Source organism: Aotus nancymaae, unplaced genomic scaffold (assembly GCF_030222135.1).
Source record: "Aotus nancymaae isolate 86718 unplaced genomic scaffold, 86718_ANA_hifiasm-v0.15.2.pri h1tg000011l, whole genome shotgun sequence".
NCBI lineage: Eukaryota > Metazoa > Chordata > Mammalia > Primates > Aotidae > Aotus > Aotus nancymaae.
The window spans coordinates 51,757,860-51,780,223 of NW_026988422.1; the positions used below are offsets into that span (position 1 = coordinate 51,757,860).

Genomic DNA, 22,364 nt, shown 5'->3' on the forward strand with positions numbered 1-22,364 from the left:
TACCCTTTTGAGGCTTTTTTTTTTTTTTTTTTAGAACTTGTAGGTATGCTTCATTCTTTTTTTTTTAGTTTTTAGACATAGTCTTGCTCTGTCGCCAGGCTAGAGTGCAGTGGCCCGATCCTGGCTCACTGCAACCTCCGCCTCCCAGGTTCAAGCAATTCTCCTGCCTCAGCCTCCCAAGTAGCTGGGACTACAGGCGTGTGCCACCACACCCAGCTAATTTTTGTATTTTTAGTAGAGACGGGATTTCACCATGTTGGCCAGGATGGTCGCAATCTCTTGATCTCGTGGTCCGCCGGCCTCGGCCTGCCAAAGTGCTGGGATTATAGGCATGAGCCACCATGCCTGGCTGATATGCTTCATTCTTTTCCATTCTTTTTTCTTTTGTCTCCTCTCACAATAGAAAGAGTTTTATTGGATTTACACTTTCATGTGACTGGGGAGACCTCACAATCATGGCAGAAGGTGAAAGGCATGGTTCACGTGGTGGCAGACAAGAGAAGAGAGCTTTTTTGTGGAAACTCCTGTTTTTAAAACCAACAGATATCTTGAGACTCATTCACTATCACAGGAACAGTGCAGTAAAGACCCACTCCCATAATTCAATCACCTCCCACTGGGTTTCTCCCATGACACTTGGGAATTGTGAAAGTTATAATTCAAGATGAGATTTAGATGGGGACACAGCCAAACCGTATCAGTAGGGAAGCTGACAGCCTTCAGTCTGTGGCTGAAGGCCTGAGAACCCCTGGAAAATAACTGGTGTGAGTCCAAGAATCCAAAAGCTGAACTTGGAGTCTGATATTCGAGGGCAGGAAGCATCCAGCATGGGAGAAAGATGAAGACTGGAAGACTCAGCAAGTCTGTACATTCTACTTGCTTCTGCCTGCTTTACAGCTGATTAAATAGTACCCACCCAGATTGAGGGTGGGTCTTTCTCTTCCAGTCCACTGACTCCAATTTTTTTTTTTTTTGAGATGGAGTCTGGCTCTGTTGCCCAGGCTGGAGTGCAGTGGTGCAATCTCGGCTCACTGCAACCTCTGCCTCCCAGGTTCAAGCGATTCTCCTGCCTCAGCCTCCCAAGTAGCTGGGATTACAGGCGCCCACCACCATGCTTAGCTAATTTTTGTATTTTTAGTAGAGATGGGGTTTCACTATGTTGGCCAGGCTGGTCTTGAATGCCTGACCTCAGGTGATCTGCCCTCCTCGGCCTCCCAAAGTGTTGGGATTACAGGCATGAGCCACCATGCCTGGCTAACTCAAATATTAATCTCCTTTGGCAACACCCTCAAAGACACACCCAGGAAGAATACTTTGCATCCTTCAATCCAATCAAGTTGACATTATTAACCATCACAGCCCTAATTCCAATGACTTGTGTCTTAATAAGAGAGAGAAGGAGATTTGGATATAGAGACCCAGAAGAGACACATAGGGAAGAACACCTCACTGGAAACCATTGAAGAAACTATGGCACTAATTTCTTAGTCTGAAATTGGCAATTTAAAGGAAAGAAGCATTTATCCCATCTTCTGTGTTAACTGTATTTCAGGAAAGTCAAGTGTAACTCTTTACAGAAAAATTCTAACTAATAAATTTGGAAGCAATGATAGAAGACCATCATTTTGCAACTTCTAAAAATATTTATTTAGGTAATAATCATCAAGGAATGTTTTAACATTTTATTAGTGATATTGACCCTTTACCTGTAATATATTTTGCAAATATTTTCTTTTAGTTTTCTTTTGACTTTTTGGACTTTTTTGCTATGCGTAAATTTTCGTGTAGTAAAATATATTTATATTTTCTTTTATTATGTCTAGATTTTGAGTCATAGTTGAAAAGCCTTTCACTGCACTGAGGTTAGAGAGGAAGACTCTCATGTATTCTGCAGTTATGCATGTACAGTTGATCCTCATTTCTTGTAGACTTGGTGTTTGTATATTTGCCTCCTTGTCAGGGTTTATTTGTAACACCCAAATTAATGATCTTGGTGCTTTCATGGTTGTTTGCAGACATGTGCAGAGCAGGAAAAAATTGAGTCACCAATGTGCATGTTCCCATCTGAGGCTGAATAAGGTGATATCCTACCTTCTTGCTTCAGCTGTCAGATTGTAAACAAGTGTTCTTTTTGTCAGGAATGCCACCCCTCCCAAAACACATGGTCTGAGAGTGTGCAAGAATAGTTCTCCAAAAGAAATAGGATATATCAAATACTACATCAAATTCTCACTTCCAAGTGAGAGCTAAACATTCGGTATTCATGGACATAAAGATGGTAACAGTAGACACTGGGGACCACTAAAGAGGGAAGTTAGAGAGTGGGCAAGGGTTGCAAAACTGACTACTGGGTGCCATGCTCACTATCTGCATGAGGGGATCCTTCATATTCTAAACCTCATCATCATGCAATGTACCCTTGTGACAAACCTGTGTGTATGCACCCCCAAATCTAGAACAAAAGTTGAAATTATGTTTTAAAAAAGAAATTGGGTATGTTTATCAGAAGAAGGGGGAGGGAATTAGGTGTCAGTCAGTCAGAAACAACTCTTTACTGTAATACCTGAGTAAGCTTTTTTGGATAGATTTGAATTAGTGAATGAATAAATTGGATCTTCAAGAAAGGAAAGGGCTTGAATGAGTTCTTTCAGAATAGTCCTTTTCTTTTCTCAAAAGTACCAGCAATAGCTGACCATTTTTTCAGAATGGATTCCTCTAGCCTTATTGGCTTTTATCATCTTTGCTGGAGGGAAATGACGTTGGGTTAAGTGTTGAGTGTGAAGGAAGATAGCAAGAGGATCTTGTTTGCCTGCAGCTTTAGTCCTGCCTTTTAGACCTACTGCCCTTTAAAGACACTTAAAAGGCCTTACCCCAGCTTTCCTCTTGACTTTGGGGGCAAAAATATGTCATTCGTATATAAGAGTTGGATTTATAAGACTGTATATCAAATTGCATACACAAGAGTTGGATTTTCTTGGTTAGTATTGTCTAAAGTTACAACATGTAAATAGTCTCTGTCCTTACTTTCTAAGCCTGCCAGTACAAAAAAACTAATATTTCTTTTTAGAGCTTAAAGCGTTTTTCCTCCCTAGCTCTTATTTAGGGAGAATATGTAATCTAAATGTTTAAATAGGAGTAGAGGAAGTAGCCAAAAACTTTTCAATAGTTCAGTTAAAATATACAAATAGCATGTGTTTAAAGTAAATCTTCAGAAGAAAGATTGGAAGATCCTGAATAAGATAATATATCATGTACCACAAAGGCATGTCTTGCTAAGTAAAAGTGGGAGGAAGCAGTACATACTCTATTAGGGGGTCAGAGATCTTTAAATAGAAGTTTTTCTGGCCATCTGGTTCCCATATGGGTAGTTGAAGGCTTAAAGAAATTTCCAAGCTTGCTAGAAATTTCCATCTGCTGACTTTTGTGTTGAGTTAAATGCCATCATATTTTACTGCCTCATACATTTACATTAACACTTTCCCTTTAAATTTACACAATTGATTTTTTTTTGTTGAGACTGGTCTCACTTTGTCGCCCAGGTTGGAGTGCAGTGGTGCTCATGGTTCACTGTAGCCTCAGTCTCCTGGGCTTAAGTGATCCTCCCACTTCAACCTCCTGAGTAGCTGGGACTACAGGTGCATGCTACTGCGCCTGGCTAACTTTTGTATTTTTTATAGAGATAGGGTTTCACCATCTTGCCCAGGCTGGTCTTGAACTCGTGGACTCAAGTGATCCTCCTTGCCTTGGCCTTCGAAAGTGCTGGGATTGCAGATGTGAGCCACAGTGCCTGGCAGGAATGCATTTTTTATTAGAAACTTAAGAACCCACCTCAAAGCTTGGACTTGGAAGTCTATGGAGGCTTTATTCATTTTAGCCACAGACATGGATAAGAGGCACACTAAGTTAAATGTGTGCATTTTGGTACCAGGCCAACCTGGGTTCTACCCAAAATTGTCATGTTTTAGATGTGTGACCTTAGACAAGTTAATCTCTTTAGGCCTTACTTGCCTCAAATCTGAAGTAGTTATTAATTCATTCAACGAATATTATTAGCCACTCTTCTATGTGTTGGGGTATTCCAGTGAATAAAATAATGACAACTTCTTTCTTTGTGCAGTTTCCATTCTAATGGTAGGGAAGGGAGGAGGCAATAAAAAGTAATTGCATGTTAAAAATAATAAGTGCTATAAGCAGAGAAAAAGTAGAGCAGGGTAAGGGAGATACTGAATAGGGAAGAAAGCAGGTGCAGAATTAGGGTACTCAGGGTTGGCATCATTGAGCCAGTGACATTTGAGCAAAGACTTGAATCAGGTTTAAAAAGGCTTGCTCTGGTATTGCTGAATTGAGAATAGACTGTAGGGGCGTTAAGTATAAGAGAAGGGAGAATCATTAGGAGGTTTTCCTAGTAACCTAGGTAACAGATTTTATTAGGCTGTTCTTGCTTTGCTGTAAAGGAATACCTGAAACTGGGTAATTTATAAAGAAAAGAGATTTAATTGGCTCATGATTCTGCAGGCTATATAGGAAACATGGCACCAGCATCTGCTCAACATCTGCAGAGGCCTCAGGGGAGCTTTTACTTACGGTGGACAGGGAAGCAGGAGCAGGCCCATCACATGACAAGAGCAAGAGAGAGTAGAAGGTGAAGTCCCCAACACATTTGAACCACCAGATCTCTTGAGAATTCACTCAGTAGCATGAACACAGCACCAAGCCATGAGGGATCTGCCCCTGTGACCCAAATACCTTGCACTAGGCCCCATTTCCCACATTGGGGATTAATATTCAACAGGAGATTTGGGTGGGAGAATATTCAAACCATATCAAAGGTGATGATAATGAGTAGTATCAATGAAAATGGTGAGGAATGATTGAATTTTGTATATATTTTTGAGATTGAGACAACAGGGTTTCCTGATGATTTGAATGTGTTATGTGAAACAAAAAGGAGCCTATGTTTTTGGCTCAGGAACTGAATGGATGGGACTGTTATCAACTGATAAGATGAACACTGTGGACAGAGCAGATTTTAGGGGGAAGATCAGGAGTTCAGTCCTATGTATATTGAGTTTGAGATGTCCGTTAGGCATTCTTGCAGGGATAATGACATCTACCCACAGGTTGGTTGTGATGATTAAATATGGTGAATGCAAATCACTGAACACAGTATCTGACATAATTATCTCTGTGAGATCAGAGAATATATTGCCATATGAAACAAGAATAAGAGCTTGCAAAAGGGAGATATTTAGGGGAAAAGAGCTCACAGAATATGATAGAAGAAAATTTTAAAATGATGGATGGGAAGATAAGGTTGAAGAAATCTCCCAGAATATAAAAGCCAAAGAGATGTAAAAATATTACAGAAATATTAAAAACAATAGAAAATCTAGTCAGGAGGCCCACCTCCTTTCTACAAAGACTTTCAGAGAGACAGACCAAAGAAAATGGAAGGGAAATAATTATCAGTGAAACAATGTAAGAAAGATTTCGAGAACCGAAGGACATTTGTTTCTAAATTGAAATGCTCAGCACCATTAATGAGGGAGAAAAAAGACCTATTATGAGGACATTTCAGAGTGCCAGAGAGTAAAAACAAGTCGCAAGGAAAGGAATAGGGATTAGTGGAGTATCAGTCTTAACTTAAAAGTAACACTGGAAGCCAGTAGACAAGGAAGCAATACCTTCAAATTTCTAAGGGAAAATTATGACAAACATAGATTTCTAATTCCAACCAAATAGTCAATCAATTATGAGGATAGCCTAAAAATATTTTTTTAACATGTCAGTTACCAAAAAATGTATCTCCTACATACCTCCCCACAGAAAGCTATTGAAGTATGTGAAAGAAGGCATGAAATCTAGGAAAATGGGGAATGTAACACTGGAGAGAAAGGGGAAATTTGCAAGATGGTGGTGAACAAAAGTCCAGGATGACAGCTGAGTAGCAGGCCTAGAGATTACTCGTACAGAATGGAGCAGGAAAGTGGAAACTCCAGGGAAGATGTCTCTCTAAACCAAATTAAACTGATGCATGTGTTTGATTATTCTCAAAGCGTTTGATAGTTCGTTCAGAGTTAGGGAATAAACTATTCCTAACTTAAGGGAGCTTACACTGTAATAAGGAACATGCAAGTAGGCAGGCAATTATATAGTATTCTGTGAAGGTTTATAAAGTTTATTACTGTAGGAAACCAGAATATGCCTCCCCAAAATAGGAAGGATTCTTGAGCTGAAGACAGTTAAGATGCAGTAGATCTCTCTGCCTAAAAGCAGGACACAGATTTACAGAGAAAAAAGATCTTGCTGTCCTCCCTCCTCCCTTTTTCCCCTATAGACAGGATGTAAATTCTCCTTTACTGGAAAAAGCCTTTATCATCTCAGAGATGGCGCCAGAGGAATCTTCAAGCTGACTTTACTCCATTAGAGCCTTCTATATATTTACCTTTCCACAGTTTCCCACCTCTGGAAGTCTGGGTGCTTTCCTTTGCCTTGTCACTTCTCAAAATTTATTATTCTTTGTTGGTATACTGTATAAGCCAGACTCATAAACCACTGCCTTGAGTTACTTTTCACTGAGAGCTTTTCCTGTGTGATATACACTGCACACATTAATAAACCTATCTGTTTTTCTCTTGTTAATCTGCCTTCTCTTATAGAAGTCTGTGTTAAGTACATACTTATGAGGGTTGAGGAAAAAATGTTTTTTCTCTCCTTCAGTTCTCTGCTGTTAGATCAGAAACCTAGTATTTAGCTCCTTCAAGCATCTGTAATTGAACTGGCAAACCAAGAGCTTGGGGCTGACTGTTGGGTTAGCTGAAGAATAGTTTCTGCCACATTCTAGAAAACAAAGGTTTTTTTTTTTTTTCCTTTTTCTTTTTCTCCAGGGGATGAGTTGGGGGAAACCATTTATTTTAGTTTAAAGAATTTAAAGTTCATCTATGTATTTATAAGCATTTATCAGTTTTCATTTTGGTATATATGGTGGTATCATGTTTATAAGAAAATTTTGTTTTTAAAATGACTAGAGTAGTGCAAAGGAAAAAACTTCAGTTGTTAATTTTAGATACGAAAAGCAACTGAATTTCTTATGTAATATTTTTCCCTCACAAGATATGTTTTCTATACTCCATTGACTTATGCCAATAAAGTAATGTTCTTCCAATTTAATAATGGATTTTTTTTGTGGAATATTTTTCAACTTTAAAGTTATTTTGTTGTTGGAGATTGATTAAAAAATACAAAGTTTACTGTTTAAAGAATGTTGCCTAGTTACAAATCTATTTCATCTTTGCATTTTTTTCTTTTATATACTCATATAAAATGTAACAGTTTGTATCACATCAGTATTTCTCTCATGTAAATATGGTTTATGTTTATGTCTAATCTCATTTCTTATTTGTCCAGTTAATATATATGCACAGATAAATGGTCCATAAAGGAAAACTTCAAGAGGAGAAAAAGGTAATCTAATTGCATATTATTATTTTAAAGTTCTAATACTCTGTAAGATTTTATGGCAGTTAAGTTTCTATAATACGTGGTCATCCAGGGGTCTGAGAACATTAGTTAATCCAGTCAACAAACATTAGTAGGGTATGTGCTATATGACAGGCTCTGTGCTTGGTCTTAGGAATATGTGTGATAATATGAATCCCTGAGAAAGTCTGTAAACAAACAAAAACAGAGAAACCCAACAGATTCCTGAATTTCATCCCAGACCTAGAAAATCAGAATCCATAGAGGAGGGCTAGGAATCTGTATTTTGTTATGTCATGTCATGTCATGTCAGACAGGGTCTCTCTGTTGTCCAGGCTGGAGTTCAGTGGTACAGTCATAGCTCACTGCAGCCCCGAACTCCTGGGCTCAAGCAATCCTCATGCCTCAGCCTCCAGAGTAGCTGATTTTAGTAGCTGAGATTACAGGCATGAGCCACTGTGCCTAGTGGAATCTATATTTTTAACAAGGGCTCTGGTAATAATTATTGTAACCAATTCATTGAACAAGCCCAACCTATTAGGGTATAAAGCGAGTATTTTTTCCACAAACGTTCTAGTTGATGTGAGACTTTCCTTTCACATCTATTAATGACAGCAAGGATATAACCCACAACTTTCCAATGTGAATGTGCATATATGTGTGTGTGCACATGCACATACACACACATATATTTTGTTATTAAACAGTCTAGGCCAGGATAAAATTTAGGGAATTACAACAGGTCCTCGAATAATGTTGTTTTATTATAACATTGATGACCAAAAAAAAAAACCCAAAAACCCCAGTTCCCAACTGGTGCCACTATCTCTGTGGAATTTGCACATTCTCCCCATGTCTGCATGAGTTTTCTCCTGGTACTTCAGTTTCTTCCCCTATCCCAAAGATGTGTACACTGGGTGAATTAGTGTGTCAACATGGTCCCCGTCTTGAGTGTTTATGGGTGTGTGTGTATGTTTTAGTGTGCTCTGCAATGGGATGACATCCTATCCATGGTCAGTTCCTGCCGTGTGCTCTGACTTCTAGGATAGGCTTTGCTTTCAGAAATCTCCAGATAATTAGCTTTGTGTATTTCTGTGTTCAGGTGCTTTCAGTTTCTGCAGCTCAGCAAGCAGCCAACTTTGGACCAAGTTGCCAGTGTGGCCTTCTTGCAAATATCTTCACCTCTCAATCTGTATGACCAAGTCTCTTGAAGTGCCAGCTTAATGAATGACCCTTCATAGTACCAGACTCCCAAGCTCTCCCTTGCTTCTCTTAGTTCTCTCTTTGGGAGAGTTGGTTGAATGCACCAGTGAGTTTGTTACTTCTCAGCAAACCTTGGGGGAGGTTATCTGAATATCTGAACCTAATTGTTGGTGTTCTCCCTCAGATTTAGGCTTTTTGCCTCTTGCTGTCAGCTGTGGGCCCTAGTTACTGATTCTGGAAAAAGTGCAAAAATGCCCCTAAACATCTTGTTAGATTATGAATAGATATGTTTAGAAAATATTATTGCAGGTAGAAGAAAACCTAACAGGTTTTCATCTTCTAACTTTTACATTTAAGTAAAAGATCTCAATGGAATTATGCCTTTTTTTTTCAGATAGTATGTACTTAAAATTTTTTTAAAATTTTAATAGGTTTTTCAGGAAGAGGTGGTGTTTGGTTACATGGATGAATGAGTTCCTTAGCTGTGATTTCTGAGATTTTGGTGCACCCATCATCCAACCAATATACACTGTACACAATATGTAGTCTTTTACCTTTCACCTGCCTTCTGCCCTTCCCCTTAAGTCGCCACAATCCATTGTATCATTCTTATGCCTCTGAGTCCTCATACCTTAGCTCCTGCTTATAAGTAAGAACATACAGTGTTTGGTTTTCCATTCCTGAGTTACTTTGCTTAGAGTAATGGTCTCCAATTCCATCTAGGTTGCTGTGAATGCCATTATTTCATTGGTTTTTATGGCTGATGAAATAATGGTGGTGTGTGTGTGTGTGTGTGTGTGTGTGTGTGTTTGTGTATCACATTTTCTTTATCCACTTATTATTGTTGGGCATTTGGGCTGGTTCCATATTTTTGCAATTGCAAATTGTGCTGCTGTAATCGTGTGTGCAAGTGTGTTTTTCATGTAATGACTTCTTTTCCTCTGGGTAGATAGCCAGTAGTGGGATTGCTGGATCAAATGGTAGATCTACTTTTAGTTATTTAAGGAATCTCCACATTGTTTTCCACAGTGGGTTGTACTAGCTTACGTTCCCACCAGCAGTGTAAAAGTGTTCCCTTTTCACCACATCCATGCTAATATCTATTATTTTTTGATTTTTAAATTATGACCATTCTCACAGGAGTAAGGTGGTATCACATTGTGGTTTTGATTTGCATTTCCCTGATAATTAGTGATGTTGAGCATTTTTTCATATGCTTGTTGGCCATTTATATATCTTCTTTTGACAATTACTTATTCATGTCCTTAGCCCATTTTTTGATGGAATTATTTTTTTATTGCTGATTTGATTTCCTTGTAGATTCTGGATATTAGTCCTTTGTCAGATGTATAGTGTGCTAATATTTTCTCCCATTTTGTGGGTTGTCTGTTTACTCTGCTGATTATTTCTTTTGCTTGCAGAAGGTTTTTAGTTTAATTAAGTCCCATCTGTTTATCTTTGTTTTTGTTGCATTTAATTTTGGGTTCTTGGTCATGAAGACTTTGCTTAAGCCAATGTCTAGAAGGGGTTTTCCAATGTTATCTTATAGAATTTTTATGTTCAGGTCTTAGATTTAAGTCTTTGATCTATCTTGATCTGATTTTTGTATAAAGTGCATATTAATCCATTTTTATGCTCCTGATAAAGGCATACCTGAGACTGGGCAATTTATAAAAGAAAGAGGTTTAATTGGACTTACAGTTCCACATGGCAGGGGAAGATCTCATAATCATGGCGGAAGGCAAGGAGGAGCAAGTCATGTCTTACATGGATGGCAGCAAGCAAAGAGAGTTTGTGCAGGGAATCTTTCATTCTTACAGCCATCAGATCTTGTGAGACTCATTCACTATCACAAGAACAGCACAGGACAGATCCACCCCCATAATTCAGTCACCTCCCACTGGGTAACTCTCACAACATGTGGAAATTCAAGATGAGATTTGGGTGGGGACACAGTGAAACCATATTATTCCACCCCTGGCCCCTCCCAAATCTCATGTCCTCACATTTCAAAACCAATCATGCCTTCCCAACAGTCCCCCAAAGTCTCAGCTCATTTCAGCATTAATTCAAAAGTTCACAGCCCAACATCTCATCCAAGACAAGGCAAGTCTCTTCCATCTGTGAGCTTGTAAAATCAAAAGCAAGTTGGTTACTTCCTAGATACAATGGGGGTACACACATTGGGTAAATAGAGCCATTCCAAATGGGAGAAATTGGCCAGAACAAAAGGGCTACAGGCCACATGCAAGTCCAAAATTCAGGGGGGCAGTCAAATCTTAAAGCTCTGACTCCATGTCTCATTTCCAAGTCATGCTGATGCAAGAGGTAGGTTCCCATGGTCTTGGGCAGCTCCACTCCTGTGGTTTTGTAGGGTACAGCACCCCTTCTGGCTGCCGTCATGGGCTAGCATCGAGTGTCTGCAGCTTTTCTAGGTGAACAGTGCAAACTGTCAGTGGACCTACCATTCTGGGGCCTGGAGGATGGTGTCCATTTTTTCACAACTACACTAGGCTGTGCCCCTTAGTAGGTACTCTGTGTGGGGGCTCCAAACCCACATTTCCCTTCTGCAGAGGTTCTCCATGAGAGTTCCACCCCTGCAGCAAACTTCTGCCTGGGCGTCCAGGTGTTTCCAAACATCTTCTGAAATCTAGGCAGAGGTTCCCAAACCCCAGTTCTTGACTTCTGTGCACTGGCAGGCTTAACACCACATGGAAGCTACCAAGTCTTGCAGCTCTCTGGAGCCATGGCCCAAACTCTACATTGGCCCCTTTCAGCCATGGCTGGAGTGGCTGGAATGTAGGACACTAAGTCCCTAGGCTGCACATAGCACAGGGACCCCAGGCCTGGCCCCTGGAACCACTTTTTCCTCCTAGGCTTTCAGGCCTGTGGTAGGAGGGGCTGCTGTGAAGACAGCTGACATTCCTTAGAGACATTTTTTCCATTGTCTTGGAGATTAACATTTGGCCCCTTGTTACTTATGCAAATTTCTGCAGCCGGCTTGGATTTCTCCTCAGAAAATGGAATTTTCTTTTTTATCACATTGTCAGGCTGCACATTTTCTGAAATTTTATGTTTGCTTCCCTTACGAAACTGAATGCCTTTAACAGCACCCAAGTCACCTCTTGAATGCATTGGTGCTTAGAAATTTCTTCCACCAGATACCCTAAATCATCTCTCTCAAGTTCAAAGTTCCACAAATCTCTAGGGCAGGGGCAACATGCTGCCAGTCTGTTTGCTAAAACAGCAACAGACACCTTTACTCCAGTTCCCAACAAGTTCCTCATCTCTATCTGAGACCACCTCACCGTGGACCTTATTGTTCATGTCATTTTCAGCACTTTTGTCAAAGCCATTCAAGAAGTCCTTTCTTCTCTTTTAAAATAGACAGATCATACCATTGTTGAAGGGATATGTTTTCTTTCTTTCTTTCTTTTTGAGATGGAGTCTTGCTCTTTCGCCAGGCTGAAGTGCAGTGGAATGATCTCGGCTCACTGCAACCTCCGCCTCCTGGGTTCAAGCGATTCTCCTGCTTCAGCTTCCCGAGTAGCTGGGACTACAGACATGTGCCACCACACCCAGCTAATTTTTGTATTTTTATTAGAGACGGGATTTCACCATGTTGGCCAGGATGGTCTCGATCTCTTGACCTCATGATCTGTCTGCCTTGGCCTCCCAGAGTGCTAGGATTACAGGCATGAGCCACCATGCCTGACCGGGATATGTTTTCTTAACACTGAGCAAAGAATCTCAGTTCATATAGCTCACTGGACAATTTACAGATCCTGAGATCAGGGATAATAGTAAGTACCGATTGTGAAAAACTTCAGTAACTCATGGATTTTAGCCAATGACATGTTACAAAGTATTTTGTACTGTAATACTTTCCTATGAGACATCCTATTCTTGTTATTTAAACTGTGCTGAAGATCAGTATTTATTGTTCATACCCATGACTGTATTTCAGGGTAGAATAATTCTTGAATTTTATTTATAAGATATATTATTGACTTTAAATGAAAGCTACTCATTTAAATAGGACACTTTATATACCTTGGACATGGATATTTGTTTTTTTCTCTTTAACTGTTACATTTTGTATATTCATCTGAGACTGCTGTATGCATAGCATGTGTAATGACTGAGTCTCTATCATCTTGAGTGCTTACTTTTATGTGGTATCATTTCAAGTCCTTTCTTCTAGTTCTTCTAGTTACTCTGAAATATACATAATATTGTTACTAAGCATAGTCACTCTGGTCTGCTATCAAATATTAGACCTTGTTTATTCTATCTAATTACATGTTTGTACACATAACCAACCTCTCCTGTCCTTTCCCCTTGAACCACCCTTCTGAGTCTCTTGTTGTCTGTTGATCTATTCTCTATGTCCATGAGATCAAATTTGTTTGTTTGTTTGTTTCTGAGACAGAGTCTCACTGTCACCCAGGCTGGAGTGCAGTGGGTAGATCTTAGCTCACTGCAACCTCTGCTGCCCTGGTTCAAGCAATTCTTCTGCCTCAGTCCCCTGAGTAGCTGGGATTACAGGCTCCTGCCACTGTGCCCGGCTAATTTATATATTTTTAGTAGAGACAGGGTTTCACCATTTTGGACAGGCTGGTCTTGAACTCCTCACCTGGTGATCCACCTGCGTCGGCCTCCCAAAGTGCTAGGATTACAGGCATGAGCCACTGTGCCCAGCTCAGATCAAGTTTTTTAGCTCCCACATGTGAATGAGAACATGTGGTATTTGTCTTTCTGTGCTGGGCTTATTTTGCTTCACATAATGACCTCCAGTTCCATCCATGTTACTTCAAATGACATGATTTCATTCTTTTTTATGGCTGAATATTATTGTGTGTATATATTATATATATATATATATATATATATCACATTTTCTTTATCCACTCATCCGTTAGTGAGCACTTAGGTTGATTCCGTATCTTGGCTGTTATGAACAGTGTTGTGATAAACATGTGAATTCAGGTATCCCTTTGATATACTGATTTCTTTTCTTTTGGATAGATTCCCAGTATTCATATGGTTGGGTTGTATGCTAGTTTTAGTTTACTGAGAAATCTTCGTACTATTTTTCCATAGCAGTTACTAATTTGGATTTCCACCAACAGTGTATAAGAGTTCCCTTTTCTTTGAATCCTCACCAGCATCTGTTGTTTTTTATGTTTTCAATAATACCCATTCTAACTGGGGTACTTTGATATCTCATTGTGGTTTGATTGACATTTCCCTGATGGTTAGTGATGTTGAGTATTTTTTCATATCCCTGTTGGCCATTTGTATGTATTCATACATTTTTGAGAAGTGTATATTCATATCCTCCCCCTGCCCCTTTTTAAGACAAGGTCCTGCTCTGTCAACCAGGCTGGAGTGCTGTGGCATGTTTATAGCTCATTACAACCTCGAACTTCTGGACTCAAGTGATCCCTCCTACTTAAGCCTCCTGAGCAGCTGGGACTACAGGTGCATGCCACCATGCCCACCTAATTTTTTTATTTTTCTTTTTGTACAGACAGATTCTTTCTGTGTTGCGTAGCTGGTCTCAAACTCCTGACCTCAAATGATCCTCCTTGGCTTCCCAAAGCACTGGAATTATAGGCGTAAGCCACTGAGCCCAGTCCCTTTGCTCATTTTTAAGTGGCATTATTGTATTTTTAGTGTTGAGTTGTTTGAGTTCCTTACATATTCTGGGTATTAGTCCCCTGACAGATGAGTAATTTGCAAATATATTCACCCACTCATGAGTTTGTCTCTTTGTTCTGTCTATTCTTTTGTTATGCAGAAGCTTCTTAGTTTGATATAGTATCATTTGTCTATTTTTGTTTTGTTGGCTGTGCTTTTGAGATCTTAGTTATAAAATCTTTGCTTAGACTTCTATGCTTTCTTCTAGTAGCTTTGTATTTTTGGATCTTATGTTTAAGTCTTTAATTAATCTTGAGTTAGCTTTTGTGTACGGTGATTGATAGGGGTCTAGTTTCATTCTTCTGCATAAATATATATAATACATGCAGTTTTCCTAGCATCATTTATTGAAGAGGGTGTCCTTTCCCCAGTGTATGTTCTTGGGGGCTTTGTCAGAGATCAATTGACTGTGTATATGTGGATTTATTTCTGGGTTCTCTATTCTGTTTCATTGATCTATGTGTCTGTTTTTACACTAATTCTATGGTATTTTGGTTGCTATAGCCTTGTAATATGTTTTGAAGTCAGGCGTTGTGATACCTCTGGCTTTGTTCTTTTGGCTCAGGATTGCTTTGGCTATTCAGGGTTTTGTGGTTCCATACAGATTTTAGGATTTTTTTCTGTTTCTGTGAAAAATGACATTAGCATTTTGATAGAGGTTGCATTGGCTCTTTAAATTGCTTTGGGCAGTATGGTCATTTTAACGATATTCTTCTGATCCATGAGCGTGGGTTGTCTTTCCATTTGTTTGTGTCCTCTTCAGTTTCTTTTTTTTTTTTTTTGAGACGGTCTTGCACTATCGCCTGGGCTGGAGTGCAGTAGCGTGATCTCGGGTCACTGCAACCTCCGCCTCCTGGGTTCAAGTGTTTCTCCTGCCTCAGCCTCCCAAGTAGCTGGGATTACAGGTGACTGCCACTATGCCCAGCTAATTTTTTGTATTTTTAGTAGAGACGGGGTTTCACTGTGTTGGCCAGGCTGGTCTCAAACTTCTGATCTCATGATCTGCCCACCTTGGCCTCCCAAAGTGCTGGGATTACAGGCATGAGCCACCTTGCCCAGCTGTCTTCAGTTTCTTTCATCAGTGTTTAGTAGTTTGACTATTTTTGAAATCTTTCACCTCTATGGTTAAATTTATTTGTAGGTATTATATGTATTTTTGTACTTTTCGTAAATGGGATTGGCTTCTGGCTTTCTTTTTTGACCATTTCATCATTGGTGTCTAGAAATGCTACTGATTTTTGTATGTTTATTGTGTATCCTGTAACTTTATGGAATTTATCCATTCTAAGAGTTTTTGGTGGAGTCTTCTAGTTTTCCTAATATATAAGATCATGTTATCTGCAAAAAGGGACAGTTTGATTTCCTCTTTTCCAATTTGGATGTCTTTTATTTTTTTTACTTGCCTGATTCCTCTGCCTAGGACTTTCAGTACTATGCTGAAAATAGGAGTGGTTAAAGTGGGTATCCTTATGTTGTTCTGTTTCATAAAGGAAAAACTTCCAACTTTTCCCCATTCAGTATGATGTTAACTGTGGAGTTGTCATATATATAGCCTTCACTATTTTGAGGTATGGTTCTTTTATGCTTAGTTTGTTGAGAGCTTTTATCATGAAGAGGTATTGAATATTGTCAAATGCTTTTTCTGCATTTATTGAGATTATTATATGATTTTTGTCCTTTATTCTGTTGATGTGATGTATCTTGTTTATTGATTTGCATATATATAGCCTTTTTTTTTTTTTTGAAGTAGCTGGTACCACAGGTGTGTTGCCACCATGCCCAGCTAATTTTAAAATTTTTCTGTAAAGACAGAGTGTCCCTGTGTTACTCAGGCTGGTCTTGAACTCCTGGGCCTAAGCAGTCCTCTGGCCTTGACCTCCTAAAATGCTGGGATTATAGGTGTGAGCCACTGTGGTTGGCATATTTGCGTATATTGAACCACCTTTCATCCTTTGGATGAATCCTGCTTGATCATGGTGTGTTATCTTTTTGATATGCTGTTGCATCTAGTTTGGTAGTATTTTGTTGAATATTTTTCCATTTATCTTCATCAGGGATACTGTTCTGTAATTTTTTTAGTTATAGCTTTGTCTGGTTTTGGTATCAGGGTAATGCTGGCCTCATAGAATGAGTTAGGGAGAATTCCCTTCCTTTAACTTTCTGGAATAGCTTCAGGAGGATTGGTATGAGTTCTTCTTCTTTTTTTTTTTTTGAGAAAATTAAACCTTATTTATTTTAAAAATCAAACCACTAGGAAAATATATCACAGCCTGGAAACAGCAAGTGGACAGGCTATGTTATCATTTCAAGTAATAAGTTGGTGAAAATACAGTGAGGTTGCTATCAAAACAATAAGGTGTCATGCCGGGGCAGGAACACTGCAAGTTGAAAAAGCTGGAGGCAAAAGTGGTATTTGGTAATGGGGGCTGCCTCTCTTTTGCTCTAAGGGAGTCAGCTCATCCTAGCCCAAGGTGGTTACTTTTTCTCCCTCGAATTTCCTGTTGCCAGGGGTTTGTCTCAATTGGGCTCTGTTAACTCAGGGGGCTAAGTAGGCAATGCTAGGTTCCATCTGTTCTGTAAAAACCAGGCTTTTCCAAATCCAGTACTTTATAATTCTGTTTTAATCAAGTAGTCAACTGGTCTTCTTTTATTCCTCTAGTATTCCTAGATACTAGTATATATCAAAATCAAAATCCCTTTCTCTTCAAGGGGAAAGTGTTACTGCAAGACTGTCCTGTCATGCTGGGGGCAGTGGCTCACGCCTGTAATCCCAGCACTTTGGGAGGCCAAGGTGGGTGGATCACCTGGGGTTGGGAGTTTGAGACCAGCTTGACCAACATGGAGAAACACCGTCTCTACTAAAAATACAAAATTAGCCAGGCGTGGTGGCGCACGCCTGTAATCCCAGCTACTCGGGAGGCTGAGGCAGGAGATTCGCTTGACCAACATTGAGAAACACCGTCTCTACTAAAAATACAAAATTAGCCAGGCGTGGTGGCGCACGCCTGTAATCCCAGCTACTCGGGAGGCTGAGGCAGGAGATTCGCTTGAATCCGGGAGACAGAGTTTGCAGTGAGCCGAGATCATGCCATTGCACTCCAGCCTGGGCAATAAGAGCGAAACTCCGTCTCAAAAAAAAAAAAAATTTTTCCTGTCATTGTAATTTTGCTACAGTCTCAGGACCCATCAGCTAGTAATTATGCTTTTCATAATTAGTGTGTCATCACCTCTCATGTTTTTGCATGGTCCCCAGGCTGAAAGATGCAGCATGTAATAATTTTAAGAAATGTACATCCATATCTTGATGACCAGAAATGGGGATCCACAAGGAGCCTTTCAAAGTTTTCTCCAAACTAGTCTCCCTCCCAGTTCCACATCTTAAAATCAACTTGAATGCCTTTGTATAAATTACACAAAGTCAAGAACACAAAGACTCAGAAAACTTTTTGCCTTCTAAGTTAGTGACCTCATGGACTTTGTTTCACAGCTTATGGAAAATGGTGTGATGACACTTGCAGTAAACAGGATGTTGGCAACAAAGAGAAAATATCTCTCCTCAAACTCCACCAACTCTAACCTGCCAGGCTGTTGGTACCTGTGTAGTAAGAAGAGTCTGGTACCTTGGAGGGCTCTGGCTTGTTACAGGGGAGATCTTTACTGCCAGGACAGGCACTGGCCACAGGAAATACAAGCTCCAAAATTCTCCTGTAATGTCCCTGACCCAATTTAGCACCACTTTTTTTCATTTCATTTTTTAGGACTGAAACATAAAAGAACCAGTGTCCAGAGGCAAGTGACATATGCCTTACACTTGCGGCCGTCCTTAATTTCTTCATTCATAAACTTTGCTTAAAAGACTAAAATTCCCAATTCCTTATAAAAATATATCCTTGCCCTCAGCCCTGATGGGCATTGGCAAAGACTTTTATTTCCCCATGGATAAGAGAGCCTCCTGCATCTTCTTGGTCATAGTTGGGATAAGGTGCATGTGGTCATCCACACACTTGGTCACACAACTGTTCAGCTGCTGCTTCACCTGAAGTTCCTTACTCCCAGCATCTATTGAATCTTTGGCTTTGTCATTGCAATGCATGGTGCACCGAGCCAGGCAGTCCTGGAACTTCTCCAATTCACTGGTGACTAAAGCCTGGGCTTGAGCCAGAGGCGCATGGCAGCGCTTGATGCACTGGTGCACCTGCTGCATGGAGGCCTGGCTGTCCTCACAACAGCTGGCGCTGCACTGGAACATGAGACCCTGCATCTTCCGGATGTTCTCTTTCTCCAGACTCTTCACCATGGAGTCCACCGCCTCCTGCACCCGCAGCTGCTGCAGCTCCGCCATGGCGACCCCGCGCTGCCCCGCGCCGCGCCATGCTGGCGCCCACGTATGAGTTCTTCTTTATAAATTTGGTAGAATTCAGCAGTTACTTTATTCAGTACTGGGCTTTTTTTCTTGGAGACTTTTTGTTCCTAGTTCAATCTTGGTACTCATTATGTTCAGGTTTTTTTTTGTTTTTCCTCATTCAATCTTATTGGGTTGTATTGATGTAGCTCTGAAATGGAGGAACACCAAGATCCTTGGTCTCATGCTGATTTAGATAAAATGACATGGACACATGTGGAGTGGTGTTAAGGAGCAGAGAGTTTTAATAGGCAAGAAAGAAGGAAGAAGCTCCCCCATACAGAGACAGAGGGAGGCGGGCTATGATAGAGAAACCATGTGTGCAGCAGCTAAGTAGTTGGTTGTATATTGGGAGGCTGGAGAAGGCTGTGTCTTTTTTGCACATGGCCCAGGGATTGGTTTCAGCAGGTGTGTCATTCTTGTAGCCTGTGAAAAACCTGGCCCTCCCACCTTAGCCCTTTAATGTGCAAATGTGGGTCACCTTGATGTCCTGAACACTTGTGAGTTATCTAGAGGTGGCCAGTGACCGGAATCACCATGTTGGCCATGTTGGGTGGACCTAGTTTCTAATCACCTGAATTTGCATATCAAAACTTGCCTGGCTGGCTCTTTAAGCTGCCTTTTCTGTTAGAAAAGAAATGTTTTGGCCTGGCGTGGTGGCTCAGGCCTGTAATCCAAGCACTTTGGAGGCCAAGGTGGGCGAATCACCTGAGGTCGGGAGTTCAAGACCAGCCTGACCAACATGGTGAAACCCCGTCTTTAAAAAAAAAAAAGAAATGTTTCGGAGACTGCTTCTTCTTATAGGAAAATTTCCACTGAGAACCTTTACCCTTTCTTCCTGCCTAAAAATTATTTTCTTACTAACTATGTTTCCAGGAATTACTCCATTTTCCCTAAGATTTTCACTTTACTAGCATTTAGTTCATAATAGTCTCTGATAATACTTTGTACTTCTCTGGTATCAGTTGCAGTGTCTCCTTTTTCATTTTTGATATTGTTTATCTGGGATGTCTCTCTTCTTTTTTTGGTTAGTCAAGTTAGTGGTTTATCAATTTTGTTTATCTTTTTCAATGACCGACGTTTTGTATTGTATTTTTAGTCTCTATTTCTTTTAGTTTTGCTCTGACATTTATTATTTCTTTTCTTCCGCTAATTTTGGGTTTGCTTTGTTCTTGCTTTCTAGTTTTTTAAGGTACGTGGTTAGATTGCTCATTTGAAATCTTTCTGTTTTTCTGATTTAGATGTTTATTGCTATAAACTGCCCTCTTGGCATGCATTTGCTGTGTCTGACAGGTTTTGGTGTGTTGCGTTTCCATTGTCTTTGTTTCAAGAAATTTTAAAATTTTTTATCTTTATTCTTTCATTGACCCAGTGGTCACTCAGGAGCATGTTGTTTAATTACTGTCAGGCCTCCATGTGCAAGCTTGGAACCAGAAAGTTTGACGTCCTGCCTGCCTCGGCTGATTGGGTGATAAAATGCATATTAAGCGTTTTACAGGGGTGAGAGTAGAAGTAAGGATGACATTTAAGTCACTCCAGGTGAGATTACAGGACTGGGTTAAGTATTGGAGGATCTGATGAAAAGGAGCCTAACTGTTGGCCAATTTGGGAAAGGTTGGATAAAGAGAAAGGAACGTGCACTCTAACTGTGCCTTAGGCTCCAGCCACCTCTTGAAGGGGGAATTGTTGGGCAGGGGCAGAGGAGGTAGCTGCGGGACTACACTGTAAGCTGGGCCGTGTATGAGGTGGGGAGGTGAAATGGTGGGGGACGGCATAAGGAGGTGGGTTGTGGGCAGAGGAAGAGGAGGAAGTCTCTGGGGCATGGGATTAGGTACTGGATTAGGGTCTGGTTCGGACAGGTTGGGAGGAGAAAGTTCAGAAGGGTCGATAGACAAGGAGGATTCTGGGTCACTGGCAGAGGAAGGAGGGGCAGACGGAAGGAAAGAGAAGAAGTAGAGATTAGGGAGGGATTGGTGTGTTAAAAAATGCCTGGACATGGGGAATTTCAGACCATTTGCCCATTTTATGACAAAAGTCTAGATCCTGCAGGATAGAAAAATCGAAGGTACCGTTTTCTGGCCATGTAGAGCCATTGTCCAATTTATATTGTAGCTTAGTGATACTGCAAAAGAAAATAAGACGCTTAGATTTTAGGTTAGGTGATAGCTGGAGAGATTTGAGATTTTTCAGAACGCAGGCTAAAGGAGAGGAGGGAGGAATGGAGGACAGACAATTGCCCGTGAGACAAGGAAAATGGGCACACAACCCAGCCACTCAATAGGCGTCCCTAGTTCAGCCTGGGTTGAACCTCCTCATTGGTGAGCAGCCAGAGATCGTCCTCTACGTTGACCTGTCACTAATATTGGCCATGAGCCTGGTGGGCGAGTGACTAGGGTGAACATCTCCACGATAATCAAACCCCTGGGGAAAACTGGGTCCCTGGATCCGTGACCCACATAGGATTTTTTCCGGTCCTGAACCACACAGAAAAACCTTGTATACCTGATTTTCCTTGTCTTTGTGGTGGAAAAAGGATGAAACTGAAAAGGGTAGGAAGTGGAAAGGAAAAGACAAAAGAATGGGAAAGCAAAAAGAGAGACTGCTTACCAAAAGAGCTGGTGGTGTGCATCTGTGGGCTGGTCTGATAACCCCAGGTCGGTAAGTAGATCTCTATGAAAGTTGGAACAGGGGACTAATCTCCCATGGGAGTTCCCCTGTCCTGGGTTTCGGCACCAAATGTTATTCGTGTCCAGTAGTCTGAATATTAAACGCATTTAATAAAGAAATCTTCCAAACAGGCTTTGTGTAGGCAACAAGGCCGTTTTATTTTGCTCTTGGGTGCAAGCAAAAGCAGAGGAAATTCATCATCACTAGACTAGCCCTTCAAGAAATTCTCAAGGGAGTGGAAAAAAAAAGTACACATATAAAATATACACGCAAAATTATGAAACTCACTGATAAAGCAATACACAAATGAAAAAGACAAAAAACTCAAATGGCACCACCATAGAAAACCAGAAAACAATTAACAATATGAAGGAACAAAACCTCAATAATAACCTTGAATACAAATGGATTAAATGCTCCACTTAAAAGATATGGACTCTCTGAATTGATTTTTGTAAAAAATGACCTAACTATGTGCTGCCTACAGTCAATGCACTTTACCTGTAAAGACACAGATAGACTGAAAATAAATAAATGAAAAAAGATATTCCACACAAACAGAAACCAAAAGTAAACAGAAATACCTATACTATGATAAAACAGACATTAAGTCAAAAACAATAATAAAAGACAAAGAAGCTGAGCATGATGGCTTCTGCCTATAACCCCAGCTACTCAGGAGGCAGAAATGGGAGGATCACTTGAGGCCAGGAGCTCGAGACTAGCTTAGAAGACACACTGAGACCCTATCTTTAAAAAAAAAAAGACACAGAAAGAAAAACAAGGTCATTATATAATGATAAAGGGATCAATCCAGCAAGAAGATATGCATAAAGCAAATATTACTAGATCTAAAGAAAAAGATAGGCTCTAATACAACAATAGTGGGGGACTTCAATATCCCAACCTT

At 40.3% G+C, this 22,364-nt stretch overlaps 2 protein-coding genes across 12 annotated transcripts in view; one reads left to right on the plus strand and one right to left on the minus strand.

The window, feature by feature from the left end:
• Positions 1–22,364, plus strand: part of RAD51B (RAD51 paralog B) — a 769,161-nt gene that overhangs the window by 84,813 nt on the left and 661,984 nt on the right. The window lies entirely within an intron of this gene.
• Positions 17,944–18,730, minus strand: LOC135274175 (protein FAM136A-like). Its single transcript, XM_064374484.1, has one exon. It carries the CDS (start codon positions 18,725–18,727, stop codon positions 18,311–18,313), a length of 417 nt encoding a protein of 138 aa, XP_064230554.1. The 5' UTR covers positions 18,728–18,730; the 3' UTR covers positions 17,944–18,310.